We start from the raw sequence: 27,532 nt of genomic DNA, 5'->3' as shown, positions 1-27,532 counted from the left end.
TACCTGATTGGCCAATGCAACAAAATAATTAGAGTTGAAACAGAGATTTTGACGCGAAACAAGACAAAGTGAAAGCCATTGCTTGAGCAGGGAGTTCACGTGTTAAATCACAGGTGGGCGTCACCTTGCTTTAAAAATTATAATGGAAAGGAAGAAAATGACCGGAGCAATTTCGAGTGTTTGCATTGTCATTGTCCATTACATTTCTAATGACACACAACTTTAAATCACTAAATAAAAAGCCACAGCTTAAAATGTTTATGGGGAAGACACAAAGCCGGTGTCCTCACCACCACAGATAAGAGCGCCACTGCTTTTCAAGAATCTTTCTGTTGTTTTTTCCTCGTCTTCTCTCTCTCAATCAGTGACAGAGCTGGACCACTGAGAAATAAAATCAATGCAGCAAAATTAGATATGGACACCAGGTGTGAAGGCTATGTGCCAAACCAGCGTTTTTGACTTTACAACAAAATGAAAGCCCCACTTATTATTTTGTGTGACCTGCTGTCGAGGCTTCACCATGATCAGGGTCACACACTACATTACAACTTCTTCCACTGTTTCCCTACAAGCCTTCCTCCTCCTCCTCCTCCTCCTCCTCCTCCTCTCTTTCTCTTCCTCCACGTCCATATCAGGGATGTCAAAAAGAAGCATATGGACAATTAATTATGGTGATTTTGGCACAAATGTCAGCAAATGTGTGTGAGGCTCTGAAGAAGCTGTTCCTCTGTGCATCAATACAGGAAAAGTAATTTTTTTCACACCTTGACCTCACAAGTCCTTTATCTTCTGTTGTGAGAAAACAGCTGCCACAATCGCAGCACGTGTAGACATATTTTTGTGAAGGGGAGGGAGAGAGTGTGTGTGTTTGTGTGTATATGTGAGACAGGGATGGTGGGGGTCCATATCAGCTGTCTGCTGATAAAGTTTTAGCTCCCATGGGAGCAGGACAGTCCGACACAAGGAGGGCAAGAGACAAAAAGAGGCTGTGAGAGAGCAACACTCAAAGTGGAGAGTGCTTTTTGTGGTGCTGCTTTTGTGTTTATCTCGTTTAGGCCCTACAGAATTGTTTTTGTTTTTTGTTTTTTTTTTTTCCACTATCCTCAACCACCTTAGCTACCATTATACTTTTGCATTTTGTGTGTTTAAGAGTGTGTTTCACTTTTTTAAAATCTTGCAGGGAGTGACAGGACTGAATTTCAACATTATCTGCTGATATATGAATAAATTAATAGATTTCAAATAAAAGCTTTACATGAAAATGCATCAGCTTTACCCTAGCCATGGCTTGTGTATGCTTCTTATCGCTTGCTTGTTTGTTTGTTTCACAGGCAGATTGTCGAGATGGTGCTTCACTTTACAAGTTTTTCTCTTGAAATTATACCATTTTATTTAAATTGGAAAAACACAGGTGAACGTCAAGCCCAACATTACCTGCAGATAAAACTGTTGAGCTTATTGAAAGTGCATGAAGTAACCTAACAACCTCATGTTGCCTCACATCAGGATCAGCTCTGTTATAGAAGTCATTCAGTGCCATCTAGTGGACTAAAGATGTAGTGCAGAATGACAACACTTCATTTTTGAACAACCTGTTTTATCAAGAAATATAACTTTAATGTTAAATGACCATATGGATATGTCATCATAAATCAGCTGGGACGCTCTGAATACCAGATATGTCCAGTTTCACGTTTAGTTATCACTGTAAACTTCTGAGTGACTCAAATGCAGAAAGGAATATAAATGATTTATTGAAACGATGAGTCAAAGTTGGAAGATCTTACACAAACAACAAATAAATATATATTATGAACTATATGATAGAACTTTAAAAACCATTCAACAAACATTAGATCAAAAGTGCACACGCACCACCCGATGTGAATAAAAGTAGCTCAACATTAACATTAATTTAACATTAACATTGATTTAAGAGATTAAGACAAGTTTTCACTCACATATACAGTAACCCTGAATATGTTATTGTTTATTTTTAATCATTATCTCTCAACATACTTTAATACTGGGCTTCTTTCGTAAACGTTACATGGCATAGCAATTCATTTGCAGCAGGTGGTGCTATAAGTTAGTTTTGATTTGTGTCTAAATGAAGCTGTGAGCATCTACAAGGCACGTTATAGCTGCCACGAAGCCTTCCAAAGTCCAGCAGCCACTTTCATCAGTAAAAACTGTCCATAACGAGTGGAAACATAAGAGGTATCTCTGGCAGACGCAGCATCTTCATATGGCCACAGCATCTTCCGGACTGTCTTGGGAATTTGTCTTCACACCAAGAGACAAAAATGTTAATAACATGCCAGTTTAACTCCACGACTTAGATGAATAAGATCAAGCAGAGGTGTGCATAGCTTACTGGTGAATGACAGTGTATCATAATGATAATAACCTTGGGTTTGTTGGTCCTGATGATATGATTGGTGAGGGCGAGCTCCGCTGAGGGAAAGTCAACAGAGTGGTGATCCACTAAGGTCTCGTGGGGCATCTGAAAGAGTTCATCAGTTAAAGTGATGTGGAAAATCAACAGCTGGAAAGAACAATTGGAGTGTGTGTGCATGTGTGTGTGTGAGGTAACCGACTAACCAGCACTGGTGGAGCCATAAACAGGTAATTCAGAGGGTAGTGCATCAGGTTGACACAGGTCGAGGAGTAGAGGTCTGCGTAACGCATGAGCTGACTGGCGAACAGCGTCTGCCTGGCGCCGCTGCGCAGGAGGCTGCCCATCTGACCGTAGGCCATGTCCATCCTGTAGGTCACCACCTGCAACACACCACGCATGTCAACAAAACACACGCACGTGGCAGAGCAAGACAAGTGCATCATCTTTGCTTTCCGTTGCAATAGTTTAATTGATTTTAAAGTTCTTCTACTTGTTAACGAGGCTCTTAATGGTCTGGGACCGGCTTACATAAATAATTCTTTGTCGTTTTATAATCCTTCACGGCCTCTTAGATCTTCTGCTGCCGGTTTTCTAAATATAAACATAAACATAACATAAATAAGAAAATCAGCAGCTCAGCCATTTTAAACTATGCACTGCCATTATGGAATTCCCTACCGGATGGACTGAATTGAAACCGTATTCATTCAACATTGTTTTTTATTCTATTATTCTGTTCTTTTACACATTATATTGTTTTTATGTCTTCCTTTGTTTTACATTTCTGTCTTACTTTATTTTATCTCCATCGTTTATAGAGGTTTTTATTTCTTTTTATGCTCTTGTTTTTTTTTCACTTTATTGTAAAGCACTTTGAGCTACACCCCCTGTATGAAACGTGCTATATCAATAAATTATCATTATATATATGTTATTATTATTATGTAAATTTTTTATTAAATGGAGGTAATAGTATAGTTTTTGAAGCTAAAATAATTACATAACATTATCAGCCATATGATTATTTTATGTTGCTTGCTTTTACTTCCTGTTTTTGTTTTGTTTTGTTTTGTTTTTTCTGTCTTGATTTGATACATCATCACTCCAGTCAGATGAAAAATCTGTATCTCCGAACAACTTACTTTTCAGAAATCAAGAAAAATGTTCTCACTTTGGAAATTCTACAATGAACATGAAAAGTGAATTAAAACTGAACAGCTTTAAAAAAAAAAAAAAAAAAAAAAAAAAAAAAAAAAAAAACCTGCTCTATCTAAAGCTTCAGCTCTTGTTAGAAAATGTGACACATCTGAGTTGGAATTAGGAGGTTTTCATAACAAATGGGGACATGACGGGTGGCTGTGCAATATGCCAGCATGACAGTTATGACTCGTTTTCACACTGTTTTGAGTTATGAGTCTCCGTCAGCATTTTAGGTCATTTCTCTTTATGACAAATTGTTTGGTGAAGAACGACAGCCACGCACTGCCATGCCCTTTTTTACACATGCGGAAAATAATCAAATGTTACATCATTTCATTTGCTGCTTATGTTTTAGTTATTTAATTGTCTGAAAAAAAAAGAAAAAGCCTTCAACATGCAGGTGAGATGCATGACGAGGTAATAGTATGTTCCCTCTATGTCCTTGTTGCTCTGCTTAAATATTTCTAAGGTGGTGATATCATATGCCAGTGGGTTTCAGAGTGTGGTGTGGAGGTCACCAGGGGTCCCAAAGGAGCCTCCAGGGGCTCCTCAGCAACATGAGGATTAGTTTAATTTCACTACAATTTATCTCACCAGAAATGGTTTCAGTACAAAAATCATTACTATTAAATGTGACTATTTAACACCATGTTTTAATGCTCAAGTATGACATCTAAACAATTTAATATCTAACACCAAAACATCTTTTCACATCAGGTTTCCTAGGGCAGAATCACTTCAAATGGAGGCCTGCGGCATAATTGGGGGTCATGAAACATGAGCATGAAAAAGTTTGAAAACCCCTGCAACCCCCCTTAGCAACGAGAAACATCTACATTCTCAGGATCAAAGATGTTCACTGAAAACTAACGGTTTCTTTGCAATTAAAACAAAAATTCTCAGGCAACCCCTTGCTGAACATGCCGCACTGGTTTCCTGCAGAATTGCTCTGATTATCGCAGCTTTAAAAAAGGAGGTTGTGTGTTATGGTAGATGGAGCCACAGGCGACCTGTCAGGCACCACGCCTAGGGACCCGTTTCCCTTTGGGAGCCCCCATTATTTGGAAAATTTTGTTTAAATAAACAAAGTTGAATGAAGAGAGCATCTTAGGCTAAAATTGTATCATTAAGATGCGGCCTATTTGTTGATGAAACAGACCAGCCAGTCAATCACAGAGTCTGTCAAACTGTCAGTAATCATCAAACAATCTGCGGCAAATGGCCACAAATGGTTGAAATTACAGGACAGAGGCCGAGGAGAGAAAGAGAGAGAGAGAGAAATCGACGATGTGCAGCTACAAATTCCAGTAACATTTTCCAGTACATGAAATAATATGAATTCATGCATCAAAATGAATTACGTCGTGCATTAATACCTAATGAATCATCAGGAATCAACACAAGTACTAATTTTTTCATTCATCACGTCATGCATGAACAAAACATTGATCAAAGCACTAAGTAGCATGATCATAATGCATTCATTGTTTGCCAGAAATTTGGACCACTGAACCAAATCCAAGCCACTGCAACACAGAGTACACCATGAGGACAAAATTTAATAAGCATCTGTTATGCACAAGTTATGGCCCTTCAAATAAAGTGGGAAACCATTTGGTCTATATTTATTATGTATAACGTCACCAGGTATTGGCAACGATTACAAACTGTTCATCTAATGTCATGATTTCGATTCTAAAGTCATCAGTGCTGAAAAAAAATGTTTATTCGAAAGTCATATCGAATCGTGACCTTAAAATCGTAAGTCAAACGGAATCACGGACTTGGAAAATGTGACACTCCTAATTAAAATGTTATTATTATTTCTGGTTATTTGTGGTCAAAAGACAGGATGTCCTGTTTTGAAGTATGAAGCAAGATGTTTTCCCACATCTTTTCATGTCCCATGTGAGCTCGGCAGCAACTACTACACACTGTATGGCTTTAAAACAACTTTAATCAAGGAAAATACAACAGAACAGTGTTATAAATTAATAAGTTATGAGTGAATAAACTTTGTTGAAATTCATCAAAAAACATTTGTGTTGATTATTTTTGCAAATACCTGATAACATGATAAATTTCAAATATATTCGAAGGGCCACAGCTCATGATTAACTGACGCTTAACTCATTTTTTTTTTTATTTCATAATGCACTCTGCTTCATAGTAGTTTGGATTTCATTTAGGGGTCCAAATTTTCGGCAAAGAATACAACATGAGAGTCATGATTAATGCATTTTCATGCTTGACTTCTTGTCATTTTGTGTACCCTCACCGTAAACTGTCACCCAAATTACAGATGTTATTATGGAGAATACAGTTTCTGTAAAATGATGTCTTGTCATATCATTACTGTCAAAATACAAGTTTAATAGAAAAGGACATGTGTGCATGGAGCTCACCCTCATCCTGGTCTGAATGGCACTTATATCTGGACACTCTCGACTGCCGCTGTCAAGGTGCCTTCAAAGGACAAAGACAGAGGACAGAAAACAGATAATTACCTGCTTTGTCACCTCTTATAATAGACGATACAGTACAGATACACATGCAAACTTACTTGTGAAGCTCAGCTAAGAAGACATCAAGACGTTTCAGCTCCTCGAAGAGATCTTGAAGCAACAACAAAACAAAAAAAATCATCAAAACTCCCAAAAATGGAAACATGAGTGATACAGTGATGAGATGAGACTTTGTTTGTTCTTACGGCTCTTCTCTTTCCACACTTGGAGCTCCTTGCTGAGCTCTGGCACCACCAAAAATGTCTTCCAGCCTTGGCGCTTCTTGGATTTGAGAATGTCGCCAAAGATGTGGTCTCCAATGTAGAGGATGTCTTTACCCCTCACATCCAGCAGATCGCAGACAATGTCAGAAGAGCCTGCAGCAAGATGGTAAGAAATAAAGACGATAAGATAATAAAGGGACAAAATGAAACGCCTGTTCTTCCACTGAAATACATGCACACCGCAAACACTAGACCTGTGAAAAAAACCCAGATACAGCCAAGCAGTGTGATATTATTTTTCCCAACTCTGTATCTTTTGGTGTTAATTCAGTGCATCATGCTAATTCTGTTTTAATGAATTGGAATGGGAATTTGAATTAAACTGGTTTCAGCTTGTCTCTTATCTAATAAGTTGTATATTTTACTATTCTACCAATGTGTTATGTAGTAGTAGTCGTATTGTAAGCTCTATTTATTATTATACATTTTCAGTTTCTTATAGTAATGAAGTGCATTGGCACACAAATGGTGCTGTGACCCATGTATTGTGTATTCATTTGTTAGGTCCTTGCCTGTACCCATCCCTAACATTCACACATGCACACACACACACACCTCTTCCTCTCACCCCTGCTCCCTGTCCTTCTCGTTTCTCACCTCCAGAGTACACAGTTCCATGCTGCAGGTCTCCAGTGTAAGTCCCAATGCGAAGCTTGCCTGTGTCCTGTGTCCCAAAAAAGTAACATGTAACAAATTTGCTGCAGGTTCCCTGTTCATACATCAGTCTATGACATCTTTTTTCATACCGTGTCCACCTGTCTCAGCACAGTGCCCTCGGCGAAGAACAGTGGCTTCCTCGTGTCCACAACAACAAGGTCAAAGAAGGAGCGCCATTTGGGACCAGACTGGAATGAAGATGCATTTTGTTCAGTAACGATGCTGAAATACACCATAACTCACTGGAAATCAGGACTTTGATCATCACGACTGAGAACTACAGTTCAATGGTTTCCACAATACCATTATACCAATTGTCTTACCTTAACACCACTTTCAAGCAAGTACTGCATGATGGCCTTAGTGAACAAAGGAAAACAAACAGTCAGAGTGAATGGCACTTATGAAGGATTTCTGCATTCACATTCATATTATTGTGTGCTGGTAGTTCACCTCGGTGAAGATGTAGTCGCTGTTGGTGGCAAGGAAGACCTTGGCTACCTCCTTCAGCCGTCTCAAGAGCACAGGCAGATTTGGCTGAGTGAGGCAGTAAAGGTTAATTTAATGTGAGACCACAACCTTTACATATGCGTTTTTTTGTTTGTTTGTTTTTTGTCAAACCAAGACACTTCGTAATGATCAAACATTTGTTTCATGACTACTCACATCTTTGACGACGTATTTCTCCAAATTCTTGATAGTCCTCTCTTTCAGGCTTCCCTACATGGCACACAGATCATTTCAGTTACCATATAGTTATCATATAGTTCATAGTTGATAGTATCATAGTTATCATATGATTTGCCAAGCTGATGGTGGGACATGTTTTTTTTATGTACAGGTCACAGAATGATGTATCTTGTTACTTAACTGTATTGTGAATATAGTCCATTGCGTCTCGAACGTCCTGGAACATGCTTCTGAAGGACATAAACAAGTCGCCGTGCTGGTAGCCTTTCGGGAGGCTGGAAGAAAGTGAACATATTTTGTTTGACTATTCATAGGTTATTTTAAAACTGCTCTTGGCTACAGAGGCAAAAAGGGCTGTGGTCAGAGGGTGAGGGCAATAAAAAATGTCCACTCACTTTGTATATCTGCTGCATCTGGTGAAGAGGTCCACAAGGCACGCATAGATATAAGTCTCTGTGGAGAGAGAGAGAGAGAGAGAAAGAAACAGTCCCGTCAGTAAAGAAATATAAGTTGTCATCGCAGCTGTTTTCAAAGTTTAGCAAATCTACTACAATTTAGCCACATCTCACATTGCAACAAACCATTTTGTAAATCATGCAGGGGTACTAACAATCAGAATCCCTCAATTTCCAAATTTGAATACTCTGCTTCTGCGGCTAACAAAGTCATCAACCTTTCATAAACCACAGAACTGATAATTGGCTGTGGATGTTTCCCTGGGGACTATTTTCTGGTGGAGGAACTGTTTCACTCTGCTTGCAATTTCAAGTCATCACAACACAACAGTGCTGCTGCTTTTAGGAAAACAAATGTGGATGACTTTATTACAGTGATGTAATACTGGTGTGAAAAAAGTTTGATGTCTCTGAAAGTTCATTTCCACATGTTAGTGGAATGAATGGGAAAAATGATATTATTGTTATAAAACAACAACTTCTTGCTTTGGAAAAAGATGTATATACATTCCGTAAATATTATGCAAAACCTGAAAAATCCCTGGTATGGTCCTTTAACTTTTACTAAGAGTTTCCAAGCCAAGAGTTCTGTTTCACCTCTGAAAAATGCCTTCATTACATGGTAACTCTATCCAAAAATACACAATAATGATGATGATGATAAGAACTGCGGGTAAAACCTTTCTTTTATCATCCACTATGAAGCAATTAAAATTTGTGTATGGTTAACAAATACTTTCTGACACACTGTAACATAATGTGAAGCCTATATATGGGTATCATTCAAGAGTGAAATTGATACCTGAAAGGTTAAAGAGGGTGTTCAGAATGTAGAAACGGTCGGTGTCGTCTCTCTGAATGAACCTGTTGGGGTAGTAGTCTTGGATTTCCTCCCTGTGGAAAAGAAACATTTGACAAGCCACTATTATAACAGCTCACAACAGACCCCATTCAAAACCCCATTCACACAAGGCTATGAACACACATAGAGAAACAATAATAAAACAAAACAAATCCATGGTAAGACTCGTGGTTCCAACGTTTGCCAAAGAAATTTAGCTCACTAGCCACTAAAAGAAGGCCTGCTTGGTTAAGGGTAGGAAAAGGTCAGGTCAGTTAAGGTTATAAAACTTTAGCTAATGTTTTTGTGAGGTGGATAGGTATGGGGGCATGCTGAGGTCTGGGGGCCTCAGCAAATCTTGCACATTGGCCCCTGGTGGCCCTCTTACACCTGTGATTAAACCTTTTCTCAGCTAGTGACGACTTTATTCACATTTGGAGAATTTAATATTATGAAACTGCAGGAGGGCGGCTTGTCTTTCCTGCAAGTCAAAGTCATGGGCGGAACTGCTTAAAAATGTCCCCTCTGTACTCTTGGATCTGAGGTAAATTTCCATAAATTCCAGTTCATTCAAACTTTTTACATGACAAGTTAAAAGTCAAAGATGTTTTTTGGATCACCATTTCAAATTCATTCCATCATTATAACTGACTTTGCCACGTCACATGACTGCACTCAGACAGTTTTGACGTACAAATGCTTACCATTTATCACCTAACAAAAGAATAGGGCCTTAACTTTTTCCATGTGGCAACTTTCACTGATATTTGCATTGATGCAGCATCGCAATCCCTGTCAACATACAGAGAGGCACTTTTATTTTGTTATCTGTTTTGTGATGGATTGTTGATTAGGTAGCTCCTCTGTAGGCTCCTTTTAGACGTGCTTGTGATGAAAGGCTATAGTAGTTAAACTTAACAATGTGTGGAGAGGAAGGCCAATCAGGAATGATTATTTTGCCAACGACTGCAATCTTCATCGATTATTCATAAATGAAGGAGTGGTGAGACATAATCATCCCATCCATCACTAAAGATTGCACTGCACTTTATCAGCGTGCTCTTAAATCATAAAACAATTTTACAGACTTGTACATCGAGAGCTTAAACGTTATTGAGTTATAGCTCAGAGATAATAAAGCTTTTGTATCTATCACCTAATATGTATTCCCTGTTGTGTTGTTGTTACATTTGCCCGTATTGTTTTTTGTAACACTGTTTATAATGCATGTTTGGCTTTCTGTCCTTCTCTACTGTCATTTTTCATTGGTTCATTGACAATAAAAGAATTCTGCATTTTAAAATCTAGATGTGAACATGAAATGATTTCAACATGAACTCATAATCACGCTAAAACCCAAACATATACACAGACATACTCCCAAATCCCCACAGTGCCAGGTGGAAGATATAAATATACTTTTGATATTTGTGAGCCGGTTACATCAGCAGTTTAAGCCAACACAAAGCATAGGGAATTTCAAGTGGTGCTGCTATTTGTGACTTCAGTTACTTTAAAGGAAAAATGTTGTTTACGGTCATGCTGTCATATGAAGGAAATCCGCTGGTCAGCTTTAACCTGCAGGCATGTATCAAGCGGTGCCAGGCTACTTTTGCAATATGGATTATATTGGAAGGTCATGATGCTATATATCTGTAAGTGAAATGTGACATATTTTTATTTTCATGTTAGTGGGCATGTTATGAGCATGTCAAGAAACCTGATCTGTGAACACATAAAAATAACCATATGTTTCAGCATTACTCGTATGTTCCCATCACTGGTTGCCCAAAGATTGCAACTATGTGTGTGTGTGTATGTGTGTGTGTGTGTGTGTGTGTGTGTGTGTGTGTGTGTGTGTGTGTGTGCGTGCGTGTGAAAGAGAGGTGGTAGGGATTTAGGGGTATGAGCACCAAAGGCTATATATATATTCATGTTTATGTAAGACTCTTTTCTCCTGCCAGATTTTCTTTTTTTTTTTTTTTCAAGTGATATTGCAGATGTATTCCCCTGAGACACCATGCTGACCATGGGATATCCTGTTACAGAATGACAAGCTCCAAAGTTCGTTCATGCATGCAACTTCATGTATAAGCCCCATAAACACACACACACACATACACTATCCCTCTATTACCTTACCTGTGCTCCAGAGTTCACAGTGGCTTGAAATCTCCATTGTAACACCTTATTCCAGCCAATGACTTCCTGCTACAGACGAGCACACAGTATGCACTGACATTTTACACTAGATTCCCTTACCTTTTGAGGAAGGTGAAGCCGTGACTGCTGAGTAAAATATTCCCATTGGAATCCACCTTCAGGAGGTTCCCATATTTGGTGTCAAACACTAGACCACTGAGGGATTTTGGAGGGGAAAAAGGGAAGGACAAAGTGAACAAATTTATCCAGACATGAGATGTACTGACAGGGGTAGAGATAAAGGAAGGTGATGTTTTTGCAGTTTTTGACTTTAAAGGAAGGCTCTTATTTCTGCTCAGTTTTAAGCATCATTTTCACTGTATTGATGCGATAGCTTCGGGATAATCAGGTGGGTTATTTGTCTGCACCGATGGAATGATAGATTATCCGATGCCTTTCCCAAATAGCCACGGACACTGAAAATACCACACAAAGCCAGTGGCCCTAACCTTGACAAAATAGCTGGACTGCCAAATCTCATGCTCAGCTTCCATGGTAGATAAATTGGTCACTATGCAGACTACTGTAGCACTAATCCTGAGTTGTAGGACCTAAAGCAGGGGAGTTAACTTACCGTGTGGGGAAGCTGGGATCGTATGTGTAGCGGAGAAGCTCATGAGGGTAGCCAATGGACACCAGTCTGTCTCTTAGCAGCTCAAAACCCAGGCCCTCATAGTCAGGAGATTTGTACACTACATACAAACACACACAGACACACAGACACACACCAAATACATTAGCATAGTGACGCCAAATGAAAATCTAGTGTAGCTAGTACAAGGGAAATAATACTGACCCTGGAAATTCTGAAACTAGAATAATTCAAAACAATATATTGTATGTTTTCATCCTTGGGTGCTTTGGATGTCCCAGGTGGGAATCAGACCCCTAAACTGGGCAGCATGCTGGGTGACAATTTACACACACACACACACACACACAATGTGCCATTAATTTAACATACTTGCCAGAGTGTAGTCCATATCAAAACCATAGCACTTGATGTTTTCCAAGGTCAGACTTCTGTTGACGAACACCCTGCGATCACATAAAACAAGAGACGTGAAATCTCCAAACACGTGAGCCGCGAGGATGGATTTTGAAGACAAAACTGTCAGATTGCTCCATCAGCATTAGCGAGGCAAAGAACCTCCAAATTTGTTGTGGCAAGTTCATGTCTGCAGCTGACTTCTGAGAGCTGTTGTAAAAATGTGGCAAACGTCCAAGCACAAGCTAAACATGGGGTGCAACGCTGGATTTATGTCAGTAAAGATCTTGGGTGCCAGTATCTTGCAATACATATGTAGACTTGCTGGCAGCAGGACTCCATCACGTCATAAGTTTTCCTGTCTTATCAGTTTATTAACATATGTTTGCATAGTTGCTGCCAAAAAGTAGAGTTGTTATGTTTGTCTGGGTCTGGGGGGGGATGTGTTAGTCTGTGGCAAGCAGAAGATATTTAATCATGAATTATAGCCAAGATTTGTTTATCCCTTATCGATTGCAGGCACATACTCTCATTAGGTAATTAGGCCAATGAATGGTGCTGCATGTTTAATGTAAAGTCTATCAAGAAAATTCTACATTTACCCCAGTCTCTCTAACTCTTCAAACTTAAAGTTCATGCTCAACCATTATGATAATGACTATCAGTAGAGGTGTGATAATGCACCAGCAGAATGCAGAAAGAGGATCAATTATCTATTGTTCACAAAATTTCATATCAGTTCTATTCAGTCTTCGGTGTCACTCTGAGGGGTTTCCTGTGTCACTGTTTTGGACAGCGACACCCTGAAAGAGAGGCCTATCCACCTCCAGTCTGGATGGCCCACATTCAACCCTTCCGAACAGTTCACAGATATTGGGTTGCTGTTAATAATTTACCTGCAAGCTCCTGTTTTGTAGTATGTTCCTCCTGAGAATTGAGAGGACCACATGTGAGATCATTTTGGCAAGCAGAAGCTGGCAGGGGAGGTAGTGTGTTTCTGCTGCAGGTGTTTCAGGCTACTGATGACAGTTCTATTATGGTCAAAATGATGCTACACAAGTATTCTTCTGAGTATGCGCTAATTAAGAAACTAATCTGGCAGGGAGAATGAATCAGTTTTTAAAAAAAAAAATAGTGAACAGTGTCAAGAAAGCACAGGTGTCTGATGCAGTTTGTCTGTTAATAAACACTGATGTTAAATGTGGAAAATCATACAGACAGAGGGTATGATTATAACATATTGCATTTTTGGAAATAAGTGCACACTATATAACTATAACCTGAGCTCAGCACTGTCATCTTGTCAAATTAGAAAAAGCAAAATTAGAAAAGCATATTTTGCACATTTATTTTTCTTCTTTCCTCTACAGTAGTTTTTTTTTTTTTTTTTTTTAATCCAGCTGTTGACTTTATGTATAGGCCTGCACAAACAACAACTTGGGGTGAAAAGATATGAAACGCAAGCAGTACCAGCAGAACTACTGTTGTTTAGTTGATTACTTTGAAGCATCCTATTTTTATGGTATTATGACCTCCTTTCTCCACACATTGACTCACTTTTGATGATAGTCTCTCTTCACCATGGGCTCAGCTGAGGGGATGTTAAGATCTGCGTCCAACTTGAGCTCATTTTGCAGTATCCGTGTGGTTTCCTCCATTATCGGAGCAGTTTCATATTCTGCACTAAGGCTGCCCATGTCCCATCTCACAGAGCCGCGCCGCTTTTGCCGTCAGTCATTGGTGAAGCATTTAAAATGCCGAATTCACGCAAATGTTGGAGGCGTGTACGCAATGGTTGTCCCTCTGCTTTCGTAATCAGCCGTAAACCCCTCGCCCCTCCTCTCTGAGACTTGGCACTGAGAGCTAAAACAGCAGTGGGAGTCCTTTCTCGGTGATGCATTTGTCACAAACTCGCCCAGCTAGAAGTTCACTCTCAACATCTAGATTGTGTTATCAGAGGCGCACATATGCCGTGTTGTCTGCACGCGTGCGTAATTGGCCCGCGTTTGGAGTTGACTCTAAACCCCCACTGTGGCATAAACAAAGTTATTTGTGAAAACACGTTAGTTGTCAGAAGCTTTGACCTAAAATGTGCATTTTGCTTTACAAAACACAGCACCGTGACACGTGAAAAGAAGAAGCAGGTTGCATGCCATAAAGCTTTTTGTGCAGCCGGACATGTGAGGTTAGTCTTCGGTATCCTCCTTACGCACTGCTATCTGTTGGGAAAGCCCAAAGCACACAGAGCCTCCTGATAACCTTAAGGGCTGAGACTTGCGTTTCTACTGACAAAACTGAACACAGCCTTGCCACTTTCAGCGTCTATCCGCTTTCAAACTGTTTAAAGTTCAGCATTCACCAGTTTAAAAAAGCAGCAGAATTTTCACAGTCCTGACAAATTTAAATTGCAAAGGCCATTTGTGAACTGTTGTAAATGGATGGAGGAATGATCAATCAAAATACTACCAATAAAGCATAAATAATGTAATTGATGTCATCTTTATTTCAGGGCATCATGGCACTCCGTTGTTGACATGGGTGACAGGCAAGAGCACGCTTTTACAAATGTTAGCAAAGGTTTTAAAAAAGCAAAGAAAAGGGCACAGTTCAGCTGACTCATTTTAAATGATATTTTTTTCTGAAGGTAGTATTTACTCAAAACTCTTTAAATCTTGTTTGCCCTAAAATGTAATCACGGTGATACAGAGCGAACCTTTGGAAGCTGTTTTTTTTTTTTTTTTTTTTTTTTTTTTTTAGACCTTTTGTTAATGTAATCAGAGTTTGGTCTCATAAATTTGGATTGCATTTGGTGTGTGTGCATTGGAGCTGGTCTTCTGCGCTCCTCTGGATTTGGAGTGCATCCTGTCGAACTCCGCCGTGATCTCCAGGACGGTCTTGTTCTTGGTCTCAGGAAGATGCATCCTCAAAAACACCGCGCAGAACAAGCAGAAACACAGGAATATGAGAAAGCAAAAGTAGCTAAGATGCTCCTGGAAAGGAAAGGAACATTTTGAGTGGAAAAAAGGGTGAGCTTGAGTTAAAGGATTTTGTCTTGTAATGTCACATCACTGGAGGTAAGGTCCTTGTAATAAGTGTTAGTAAATAGCGAATAAGGACCTTAGAAGTCCTTTTTAAGATGCTTATAACATTAATACATGTCAATAAGATTGCTATACAAGTGTATAAATAATAGTAATAATACCATTATAAACGCATTCATTGTTAGGTTATGAGAAATTTATAGGCACTTTTGAAAATGAAACATGACCAGCACCGGATTCTGCAGGGCTTCTACTCATGACATGGCACCGCCCCGTCAGCTGACAGGATTAGGTCCTTGGGTTCATGACGTCATAACCCTGTCCTGTCTGAATCCAATTTTTTTTTTTTTTTTTTTTAATTTATTTTTTGTTCACAGCAGTTTCAAAGCAGAAAAAGCAATTGGCATTAACTGCTTATTTCACTCCTGATGTGTCTTGTAGTGTGTAAAACAGTACATGGACATGTTAGCAAGGTTAAAAACTTAAAAAAAGAAAGAAAAAGCTTAGTGTGATGACGTAATAGGTAAGTTAGCTAAACTCAATGCATTTGTTTCAATGCTATTATAAATAATTATAAAGCGCTTATAAGGCTTTTATTAACATCCATAAGTAATTATAAATGTGCTATAACCTAACAGTAAGTGTAATTATAATGCTGTTATTAATATACTGACATAGTCTTAGCTACAATACTTATAATAAGAATAAGAATCTAATAACAGATTTATAAGGCCGTTATTACCTATTAACTAATGCTTATTACAAAGACCTCAAAATAAAACACTACCATCTTCATGCCGGCATAAATATATGCCAAATTTTGATAGAATTTTGAGAGAAGTAATGTACTCACCACCATGAGAGGAAAGAGCATGCCCAGAAAGAACAGACATAACCAGTTGCTGGTTGTCGAAATGGTATATGCAGCTGATTTGAATGACTGAGCAAATATTTCTCCTGATAGGGGGCCTGATACTCCAGCTTTGGGGCAAGAACAAAGGAGGGATTGATGAAGTAAAATAAGATGTCACCATTGTATATTTTCAGAATGTATAGGACACAGGTGTAAATCAATTATAAATTACAGGAGTATTTTTGAAAAACACTGACACGTGATCTCTAAGATCTTGAGTGACAAACATACCTGGTCCAAAGGCGAACCAGAAGATGAAGATGAGAATAAAGACCATGCTAAAGTATGGCATCCAGGCCACCCAATTCTGAAGAAAATGAAAAGATTTGCTAGATGGTTAGAGTTATTGTATCATCAGAGCTCATGATGAAACAAACTTAAGTCTGCAAGAACAAAAGACTAGAGACTTTCATCATTTGTCAAACTGGAGGAAACAAAAAGGCCCATGATTACAGAAGCCTCATGCATGCTGTGGCAGTACATTGTGCTAATAATAGTGCCTGGAAGTGAATGGTGACTCACCTGCAGGGAGATAGTGATAACTAGGAGACCCAGAGCAACAGCCATGCCGACGTAACCTCTGAAAAACAGCACCCTTTTCCCTGTGCTCTCAATAGACATGAACTGCAACACCAAAAGACATGTTTTTGCAGTGACTTTCAGTAAATGTTTGTCAGTAGTTGCACAGAAACAGCCAGCCACATGGGGGTGCTATAAGTATGTATTAGATGGCACAAAGAATCTGTGTTTTAAGACAAATTTGGAAATGACTATGTGAAAGCATCCAGAAATATGGTAATGCAAGAGGCCATAAAACACAGATACAAAGAATGATGACAATGTCAATGGAAGAGCACTTACACAAACTATAGAGCCGAACAGTTCAAACAGCCCTGTTCCCAAGGCGGCGTAACGCAAATTCTGCTCAGGAATCCCTGCTGCACTGAACACATCATACGAATAAAAGTAAACCTGGAGAGGAGATACAGAGGTTGCTCTCAAATTTAGCTGTCTACTAATCAGTCTACCCACAATTTTTATTTTTATAAGTCTGTCCACAACAGTGTTTAGATTTTTGTTAAATTAATTCTACCCTTTAAGAAAGTCTGTAAGGATCAGTTTTTGTGGATCTTGTTTAATTCTGTGTTTATTATTGAGGTTGTAGTTTGCAGAGGTATTGCACTGGATTACATTATTTGAGAAGTGTTTCTAATTGTTTGTCCTCTCTATTTATATACAATGAGGGGGACAGAATATTGGAAACACCTGTCAATAAAATGCAGTCCAGTACAACAGCACCACTAAGTATGAGCTCAATGCCAAACAGAGAATTGAATGAACACCTCTGTTACTGTGACAGAAAGAAAACCTGAGCATTACAGGCATTAGAAAAGTAAACCTGATGGCAGAACAGTTGTATTGGATTGGATTATATTGCACCAGTGTACCTAAGAAAGTGGCCACTGAGTGTATATGTTCAAGTAACATAGTCTTACTGCACTGATGTCAATTACATGAAAATTAAGGTCTTAGGATGTATTTAGAATATAAAACAATTCTGGCTGGAGTGACTTTGTCCCCTTATCTTTTACCACATCACTCTTCAGACTTAACTATTATCATATAATCATTTACAGCCTGAAAATAAGCCATGTTCACTTGTTACATATTGCCAATCCTTGTATCTACAGCTCTGTCCAATTGGCACATGGGGTGGCACTGCAATGTACATATATTAATCATTCAACAAATAGGACAGTTGTTGCATAGATATAATGCTGATCATCGTGTTTAATTCTACATAAACATGGAGAAAAAAAGTTAAATTCTCTCTATCAGCTCATGCAAGAATCACTTGTTTAGTGAAAATTTCCATCTGATGAAGGTTATGTATGATAGATGTGGTGTCACTCACAGCGTTGATACCACAGAGCTGCAGTGACACAGAGGCAACAATGACGGTGAGGAGCTGCCAGCGTACTGTCTGGTTACGGATCAGTTCCATCATAGTGTGGTAGTGAACCCCCTGCAGTGCAGCATATTCCTCCAACATCTCCTCCACTTCAACACTATAGTCCTTGTTGCCCCATAGCCTCCTAATAGCTTGGGGAGGATGACAAAGCATTGGTGATACTACTACTGGCCATCAAAACAAACTGAAATTTCATTAAACTATTCTCTTGAGGACCCTTGTGTTGTGTTTCAGAAGCAGTTTTGGAAATTTTAAGTTGGTTCATACCTTCCGTACAGCCCTTGTGGTCTCCCCTTTCCAGTAGCAGGAAGCGGGGAGACTCTGGTAGGAAGGGCAGGGTGACAAGCTGGAGCAGGGCAGTGAAACCACTGAAACCAAGCAGCCAGGGCCACCTGTCTTCTGTGCCTAGTAACTCACTGGAAAGAAAGCATTAACATATCGTATAATAAGGGAGCTATATCAATGCTGGATTATGGCATGCCCATGAAGCACACAAACAAAAAAATATTTTGTGTCTTAGCTCTAAAGGAATGAATCTCCAAAAACTCATGTTTTCAATGACAGAGCATATCTGATCCAAGAGGGAATAAGCTGTATACCCAGCACATAGATTTAGAGGAATTGGCCACTGCAAGAGCAAATATAAATCTGGAAAATACCACAAACTGTGAAAATAGTGACCATACACTCTAGATAAATATGAGGATCTTATTGTGTTGCCCATTACAGGTAACCGTATTTATCAAGAGTGTGCAGTCACCATTTCCACAGTTTTGTGGTTTATTTTTCAGACAACAGCTGATGTTCATTTTCTCTTTGACATTTTACAATTACTATCAAATAAATTTGTTGATTTATTTGCACAGCTGCCACCACTGGTCTTTTTGGGGAACTCAGTTCCCATGTCAGCGGTCACTTGAACCCAACAACACCTGACTCATTAACAGACTTTCCACCATATCTGTGACTCCTGATACTTCACCTGATCCCCAGCAGCTGACCACAAAGCTTCCCAAAGGAGATAAAGCTAATGGCGGTCACACCCACCATCCCTCGCAACCTCTTGGGGGCGCATTCAACCACATACATCATGTGAACGGTAAGACTACACCCTAGAGGAAGACACAAGAGGAACATACATTGTAAGAAGTCAATAATCAATAACTGAATGACTAATGGCCTAGGAGACTTAGCAATATAATAGTCACAAGTATAATTGATTGTCTGTAAGGTTGAATAGGGTGCAGGGGTGACAGAGCAGCCATCTATGAAGACATAAGGGGGTAAAAGTAGATGTGATGGGTTTTCTCATGGGTTCACCTGAATTGATTCCATAGATGAAACGTCCAACCATGATCATCTCAAAGGATATGGCTGTTTTGCTGAGCACCATCAACAGAGCTCCACCAATAGCCAAAACATCACTCATCAACAGGCATTGCTTTCTAGGATTACAAGAACAAAGAATAAGTTAGTGACACCTGGCGTAGGTTCTACATTCATCCTCTGCAAATTTATGGCAGTACAGTTCATGTCTAATGACGCTAAAGCCATTGGAAGTTGTATCTTCTCTGTCTATGCTATCCGTGTACGGTGACTTGTACTAACCTGCCATATTTTGAGGCCAGTCGACCACCACAGAGGGCCCCCAGCAGCCCCCCAATACAGAAAATGGAGACAATAAAGGACCAGATGAGAGAGACTTGCCACTGCTCCAAGTACAGATTATACCGGTATTCACATGTTTTGTTCACCAGCTCCTTTATAAACTACAATCAGTGGAAGTTATGGTGTTATGTACAGTTGTTCAGTCATTTACAGCTTTGTATCACAATTTCATTTTTAGGTATGGCATTGAACGGTTCTGTTTGATGCTTATGTAAAACATAAATGCATGTCACAAACCATTGAACTAGTTTAAATCAGTCCAATCTACTGCTATTTTACCTTGAGCTTTTAAATTAATTCTACTTACTAAAGATGGGGAGGTCATCACAGAAATATGAAAGCCATATTGGAAAGTCCCTCCAATGCCAGAGACCAGAATGGCAGATATTATACCAGGGCTTTCCAGCTGCAAATATGAGTTTTGCATATATTTTGTTTTGTATATTCGTATATTTTGTGTCACAAACCACATCATCCTCAAATTCCACTGTTCCATTACATTTAATGAAATTTCCATATATCAGTGTCTATGTTAAAATTATTTTTGAATTTTGAATTTTGTTGAACTTGTTTTGCCTGGTTACAGCTATCACTTGGGTCTCAAAGGTGACTCGCTTGACCAGCAGCCAAGCTTAACATGAACACTTAAAAAAAGAGGAAAAGAAATCATGAAGAAACCGTGACCATTTCCAAAAGCTTTTTTGAGACTAATATTGTTTATGCTTTTTTTCTGTTTATGCGTAAACAATTCTATGAGCTTTGTTTTTTGTATCTCTAGCAAAATAATTCCCAAGTTCTTTTCCAGTACAACCTGAAGGCCAGATATGTTTTCATAAGCTTCTTAAGCTAAAAGAAAAATTGAAGGCTTGGCAAGCCAAGGAAGTTTACCAAAGTGCTAGTTTCTTACCATTTCACAAAAACCTTTCGCACATTCTGTCAAATTGTTTGAAATATTTTGTTTGTATGGACATTGGAATCGATTATAATATTTAATTTTAGGGCTACAGCTCATTTTTATAACATTAACTTTACCCCACATTGGCAAACGAAGAGGTTTCCAGCAGTCTATACTGGCAGATCCAAAACCTTTTTTTGATATCTGAGCCATGGCTGCATAGATACACCAGGCTTGGAAACCACTATTTTCAAATTTGTTTTTTCATGACCTTATTAATCATAAAACTGAATTATTACTCACCAGGAGTGTCAAGGCCTTTGGCATAGCTGGTGCTTACCGTGAGTCTTATGCAAAGCCTGGTGTCACATAGAGAGTAGTTGGATTATACAAATGTCTAACTGGCAGTGGTGAAATGTAACTTATACTGTAATTATTAACTTTCTGTTGAATCCACAGACAAGCAACACAAGCATTACACAAGCCACAAAAGATTACCTTATTTTCTTAGTTCACTTAGTTCTTAGTTCACTTGAAAGCAAAAGTCATAGAGGTCCATTTGAATAATTCAAACCAAAAGAAGTGATCTAATCTGACTAAAATACTCTTTAGAGCGTAGCTAGTTACTCCAAACAGGTGAACTGGTGGAAGGTGTATGAAGTTCTTCTTTGTGGATCTTTTATCTTTAGTCTTCATCAGTGGCCTATATAGTTCTATCAGTCAGTCAAGGTGAACCTCTGGGCTTGTGGGTCTTTAGGTCTTGGATGTCTATGATCTTTTGGATCCCTGGGGTTTGTATAAATCTGTTGTGTGGTGGCAGTTTTTTTTTTTTTTTTTTTCTGTTCTTGTCCGTATCTCTGGTCATTGAACCCCTCTGACCACCTCAGGTTCCACTGACATTTTTCTTCATGTTGACCCATTCACACCACCATTTACCCATTAATGGAAGTAGCTACCATGCAAGGTGACAAACCGCCCACTAGGAGCATCATGCAAGCTCACAGAGCAGCTCGAAGCTCCACCCTAAACACCACCCATGGCAAGCCTCCTTCACTACTCTACCACCTTTCCCCAGTATCTGAAGTCTAATCTCTGAGAACTACAAATATATTATTAATAATACTACTGCTACTTCTACTACTACTACTACTACTACTACTAATAATAATAATAATAATAATAATAATAATAATGATGTTGCATGCCTTTCCCACAGGATTGTGCAGACAATCAACACACATTAAAGAATATATTCAACATGCAACTTTAACACTTAACTTAAGCAAATATAAACAGCCTCACCCCAACAAAAATATGCACTATCAAAAAGGATATTTATATTTTTATTAATATGTGCTACTATCAAAATAACTTAGACTTTGAATTTCCACTGTGTGTGCGTGTGTGTGTGTGTGTGTGTGTGTGTGTGTGTGTACGTCACCTGTTTGCATGTCAGTTCTACAAAAATATACATTCGTTCCAACCCTCTAATACGACCCACTGGGGCATCTCTAATACAACCCAAAGGATTGTTTCCTGAGCTACCACGCTTTTTAATGGCTACCACTAAAACTACCTGTTGAAAGGCAGAATGAGAAGGATTTGTTGTTGCAGTTTATAAACACAACATTCAACATTGGCCGCTCCTACCTGGCTAAACTAACCGCTGGCAGCATGTTTTCATTTGCCAGGATGGTGACAGACATTCCATCGCCATCTTAGGAAAAACTTTTGCCCTTGCGGCACCTACCTGTTGGACAGGTAGAAGTGAAGAATGTGACAGAGCTTTCAGAGAACTCAAGGAAGCCATCTGCACCCACTCTGTTTTTCTTAGTCGAGATTCCAACAAGCTATCCACCCTGTGCACATTTGCATATGGATTTGGCATTGGAGAGTCCTTCTTCAGCATTCATTACTGTCATGCTGTATTTACATGCCTTGGCCAAAAGATCTCCAAGGCCCACATCTCCAAGTTGTCCAAAATATGGCCATTTTGAATAAACTCTCAAACTTATTTATACTTTCTGGCTGTGTGTTTGTGTATGTGTGTGTGTGTGTGTGTGTGTGTGTGTGTGTGTGTGTGTGTGTGTGTGTGTGTGTATGCATTTGAGTTTCCGCCCTTGCTGACAAACAGAGCACCCCCCACCCCCATCAAAGATAAGAGAGGGGAGCACTTCCTCCTGTAATGCTGACTGATGGATTCAGGTGCAGAGAGGACAGGACAGGAAAGTTAGGTAAATAGTCTTGGTGAGGCATGCAGACAAAAAAAAAAAAAAAAAAGCAGCTCACAAAGGAAGAAAATCACCAACTGAAGCTCTTCTGAGACTGGAGCTGGAGTGAAAGTGAAATACCTCATCACCTAGTAAACATATAAGTATCACATGAAATATTAATAGATATTAAAACATGAAATATTATTCACGCACAACTTCAAGTCCTGGCCGATCTGCAGCAGCCAGACTCTTCAGCAGCATGGAGAGCGGTCCGTGGAGGCAGAAGATGGAACAGTGCCAGCCTGAGTCGTGACAGTATCTCCATCCTCAGCCTCAGTGGTCCGTTGGTGATTGAAATCCCAGATTAGACCCTTGTCCGGAATCGCCCGTGCTGGCACCTAGGACCATTCCCCGGGGCGTATTCCCAGGGATATGGGGGCGGCATGGCTCAGGAGGTAGAGCAGTAGTCTGGTAACTGGAGGGTTCCCGACTCAATCCCCGGCTCCTCCAGAGTGTGTCGAAGTGTCCTTGAGCAAGATACTGAACCCCTCACCGCTCCTGATGGACAGCTTGGTGCCTTGTATGGCAGCCTCTGCCATCAATGGGTGAATGTGAGGCCACTTTGAGTGGTCAGTAGACTAGAAATGCAGTCCATTTACCATTTTACCATTTATCCCTACCAGTCGACCAGAACTCACCCTCTGATGTGACAAGAAGCCATGATGCCGCACACAGCGAGGTCATGTTTGCCCCAGATGATGTGAGGGGGCAAATGGAGGAGGAGAAGGACCCTGGGACAGAGGACTGCTACACATCTAACGGAACACATGAAAAACAGGGTGCACCCACATGGAAGAAGGCAAGCAGAGATGGTAGGACACTGGACTTTACTGTGTGATCACCTTGAATGGGGTGTAAGGGGCACATGCCATAGTCCAATATATTATATTGAAAATGTATGCCATCTTACAATATGCTATACTGAATTTACTATACTGAAGTATCTCTGTCCAGCAGTGCCCATCATGCCCATGCTACAGACAGGCACACAGAGACAGAACAGCCGAGCTCATGCATGAATTTATGTTTCATAAATTCTGAAGTCTGAAGCATTAAACTGAGCCCATGTCTTGAGATAGACCAGCTGGGCCGTCCTATCATAGGTTAGTGGAAGCCAAGTGAAAATTTGACTGTCACCGAAAAATTAGAAAGTAGCGTGTTCAGTGGATTCTGGGCTACAAGAACCTGCTGGAATCATGTCTCTGCCACATTCTGGTGCTGAGATACAACTCAGCCAAATTCCCATATATTGTAATCTGGTATGTGCCACTGGTACTGGCATGCACCATTAGGCGGCAAATTCCAGCTTTGGATTTTGGCATGCTATGTATCAGCCTAGAAGGGTCCTGGCTCCGTTAAAAAGACATACACGAGCAGCATATTGTCTGCTGTCAAATGATGCCAGTTTGGATTTGATATCTCAGTGCCAAATTCCCATGTATGGGTCCACCATTCAAATATTGGAAATTGGCACAGCTGTATCTCAGCAACGAAATGGAACAGAGACCTGGGACCAAGACCCCTGGCCTGTCCATGACACGAGGAGTCAACTGGTCTTGGTCTCAGGTCTACATCTTTATCCATTCCTGAGGTATAGCGTGCCAAATACCCCCATATGGATTGTTGAATAGAATAGTACAATGATGTATCTCAGCAATCAGATGTGATAGAGACTCAGTGTTTGGATGCGTCAAAAGATGCCGTCATCTTCAACTTCTGCACCGTGTTTCAGAACCTTAGCGCTTAATTTTGATATCTCAATTTCCATATGTTTTAGAACTTGCGCTTTCGCTGTCTTGTTTGGCATCTTAGAACAGCCCCGATTCGTCCCCAAAACACATTTTTTACTACTGGGTCACAGCCTATCAGGCCAAAACTCACACCAGTCAGAGAGGTCCCTCGTCCTGAGGCCAAGGCTATGGAGAATTACAATGAGGAGTCCCTTGCTTCTGGCTTGATCTGTCCGTCCTCTATTTCTGGCACTGTGTTCTTCTTTGTGGACAAGGAGGATAAGTTTTCTAGATGCTGCATTGATTAATCTGGCCTGAATGAAATGAACAAAGAATTCGCACCCTCTACCTCTCATCTCCTCTGACTTGAAGCTCTTACATGAGGTTGCCACTTCCTTAAGCTCAACCATGAGAACTTGGAGTATACCTGCTAGGCCAAGAGGTTGAACTGAATGAGTTAAGTGGGCTCTGTTTTTCATAAGGTTTAAATTTAGTTTGTCCTATGGCTTTGATGCCAAAAACACCAAGCCGATGCTCTCTCAGTTCTGCCCTGGAACCAACCACCAAGAACCATGATCCACCCCTGGCATCATGTGTTGTTCTGTGTTGTTGAAGATTTGACAAATAGTCTGCTGACGTACATAACACTTCCAACTGTTTTTTACAGCTGTGAAGCATCAGGCTATGAAACCTATTTAACTGGTAACAGTGTTTTTCTCCCATGTCTACTTTGTGTTCTGCTGATTTCCTTGTCAGCAGTGTGTATACTCGCCCAAAACACACAACGCACATCCTGGAGTTTTCACCTGCGGTCAGAGCGAATATGGCCACAGTAGGGGAAAAAATTGAGCGAGCTAGACACTAAATGAAGTGAGGGAGCAGTGTAGTGACCCTGCAAGAAAGAGGAGGAAACAGCAGGTGCAATCGAACAAGCTAAACGGTGAGCTAGACAGAGAGAGAGAGAGAGAGAGAGAGGAAGTAGCCCAAACAAATGTTTTTTGATTTGAATCACTGGTTCTTCATCATGCAGTCGTAACTGCGCACAAAATTTTAGGCTTATAGGCCCAGTTAGTTCTGAGAATAGCTGCTACTAAGTAAAGTTTATAAGACTAAAAATGTTAAGGCCATTTGTGGACAACAGCAGTGGTCTGCAAATTTGCAAAGACAAACAACCGAGTTTACTCTGCAGGCTGTAACAGCCCCCGTAGTGAAGACTCGGGTCTTTGAAAAGAGTCACAAAGATGACTTCAACCGAAATCTCCAGGTGCCCTAAGAAGTTGATAATGAGGATGTAGTGTGGTTGCACCCGCTTTCCACCAAGTGTTGTGGAGTGTATGGGACTGTTGTGGCCAATATTATCTGTGTTACAGTCAGTGAGGCTTGCAATACTCATGTTGCCGTACTGTCGGTATCACAGCAGGGGGTGCAATAATTGGGCTTCATCCTATTAGAAAGTGAAGCCTGTGTGAAATAGACCCCTAGTTACATGTGGTAAATCTAGATCTATGATCACAGGTGGAGCCCGCTAATGACTTACCCTGTCAGTCCTTGGGTTGCTGAAAAATAAGCGGATGAGAAGCGGGCGCTCTTATATAGGTGCTGAGCTCATAGGTTTGAGTGGGCTCATCCTGAATGGCTGAGCACTTACATGCAAATTGCAGCGTGCTGAGGAGAGGATTTGAGTGGCTAAAACAATAGAGCCTCATTAGAAGACTCCGCCTGTGATCACAGAACCAGAGCTGCCATATGTACCTGCACTTTGGAGAGGCGGCCTGGGTCAAGTAAGTCCAAGGAATCCTGATCCTGTTTGATCCCATAATGTTGTTTAGCTCAGCTGATTCTTTAGCTCAGTAATCTTACAAGAGAGACTCAACCAGCTCAAGCATGTAGGTGATGTAGAAAACAATGAAAGTAAACCTCAGTCCAGGGCTGAAGCAAGAGAAAAACATCCACATATTGTATCTAATTGCTGCAATATAACGGTAATATAATTGTAAAAGCAGGATAAAATCAGTTAAATCTTTGATGAATAAAGTCAAAAGGATCAAAATAAAAACAGAGCAAAAGAATAACATTGTCTCATTGATTTTCTGATTTTAACTGAAGCTTAATTTGTTATCTGACGCAATTTGACTTTTAAAGGTTTGTTTACACTGATGAAGGTATTTTGAGTTAGTACCAGTCATGGGAATCATATCTATTCATTCAGAATAGATATTCAGAATATTCACTGAATAATATCTAGACCATTAGACCCTTCCAGGATCTTTGGTTAAGTTTAAAATCTAAATAAAAGTAATGAGAGTTGAGTTCAGTTCTGTTTGAGTCTCACTCAGTTCAAGGTTTTTTTTTTTTTCTTTTTTGTCATCAACCGGTGCTATTAGTGATACTTGTTTTCACAGCAGCTGCACAGAGTCTGCAGTAGTACCTTTTGAATATGACCTACAGCCCTCTTACACAAATAATCTTACTCAGAGAAGAACCAAAATCACCAATCTCATGTGTCTATTGATGAGCCAATCAGCAGGTCCCATTTCCATATATACTGTAGATTACTGTAGATTGTCTTTAACCTTAGAGTTCCACAAATGTGTGCTTAGTTAAACTTTAACACTGACTTGCATCTCTGTAAACTATCCTGAAAGAGCCAGTTTTGGTAGATTGAATTCCCACAGGCGTGTGATGAGCCATGTTGAAAGCACCCTTGTTGACCAGCTAAACACACCACACTGGCCCTATCAGAGAGCCAGACAGAGAAAGAAAGAAAACAGCTAGAACAAAAGGAGAGAAAATTAGGGCACGAAGATCAGAGAGAGAA

The 27,532-nt window shown here is 39.9% G+C and overlaps 2 protein-coding genes across 2 annotated transcripts; both read right to left on the bottom strand.

Moving 5' to 3' along the window:
• Positions 1-1,795: 1,795 nt before the first annotated feature.
• nt5c2l1 (5'-nucleotidase, cytosolic II, like 1) lies at positions 1,796-14,034 on the bottom strand. Its single transcript, XM_030065342.1, has 18 exons — positions 13,780-14,034; positions 12,199-12,272; positions 11,809-11,926; positions 11,295-11,390; positions 8,994-9,085; positions 8,132-8,189; positions 7,918-8,011; positions 7,713-7,766; positions 7,500-7,583; positions 7,370-7,405; positions 7,136-7,234; positions 6,987-7,053; positions 6,312-6,482; positions 6,165-6,216; positions 6,007-6,067; positions 2,605-2,781; positions 2,411-2,506; positions 1,796-2,286 (listed from the first exon to the last, which is right to left on the bottom strand). Exons 1-18 carry the CDS (start codon positions 13,917-13,919, stop codon positions 2,245-2,247), a joined length of 1,611 nt encoding a protein of 536 aa, XP_029921202.1. The 5' UTR covers positions 13,920-14,034; the 3' UTR covers positions 1,796-2,244.
• Positions 14,035-14,996: 962 nt separating this feature from the next.
• On the bottom strand, positions 14,997-20,243 carry slc2a11l (solute carrier family 2 member 11, like). Its single transcript, XM_030065833.1, has 11 exons — positions 20,124-20,243; positions 19,757-19,917; positions 19,469-19,593; positions 19,131-19,260; positions 18,416-18,564; positions 18,092-18,279; positions 17,038-17,148; positions 16,699-16,800; positions 16,408-16,483; positions 16,117-16,244; positions 14,997-15,212 (listed from the first exon to the last, which is right to left on the bottom strand). The coding sequence occupies exons 1-11, from the start codon at positions 20,241-20,243 to the stop codon at positions 14,997-14,999; spliced, it is 1,506 nt and encodes a 501-aa protein (XP_029921693.1).
• Positions 20,244-27,532: the final 7,289 nt, after the last annotated feature.

Source organism: Myripristis murdjan, chromosome 12, assembly GCF_902150065.1.
Source record: "Myripristis murdjan chromosome 12, fMyrMur1.1, whole genome shotgun sequence".
NCBI lineage: Eukaryota > Metazoa > Chordata > Actinopteri > Holocentriformes > Holocentridae > Myripristis > Myripristis murdjan.
The sequence above is the reverse complement of the archived record's forward strand: the minus strand, read 5'-3'. Positions and strand labels throughout refer to the sequence as shown.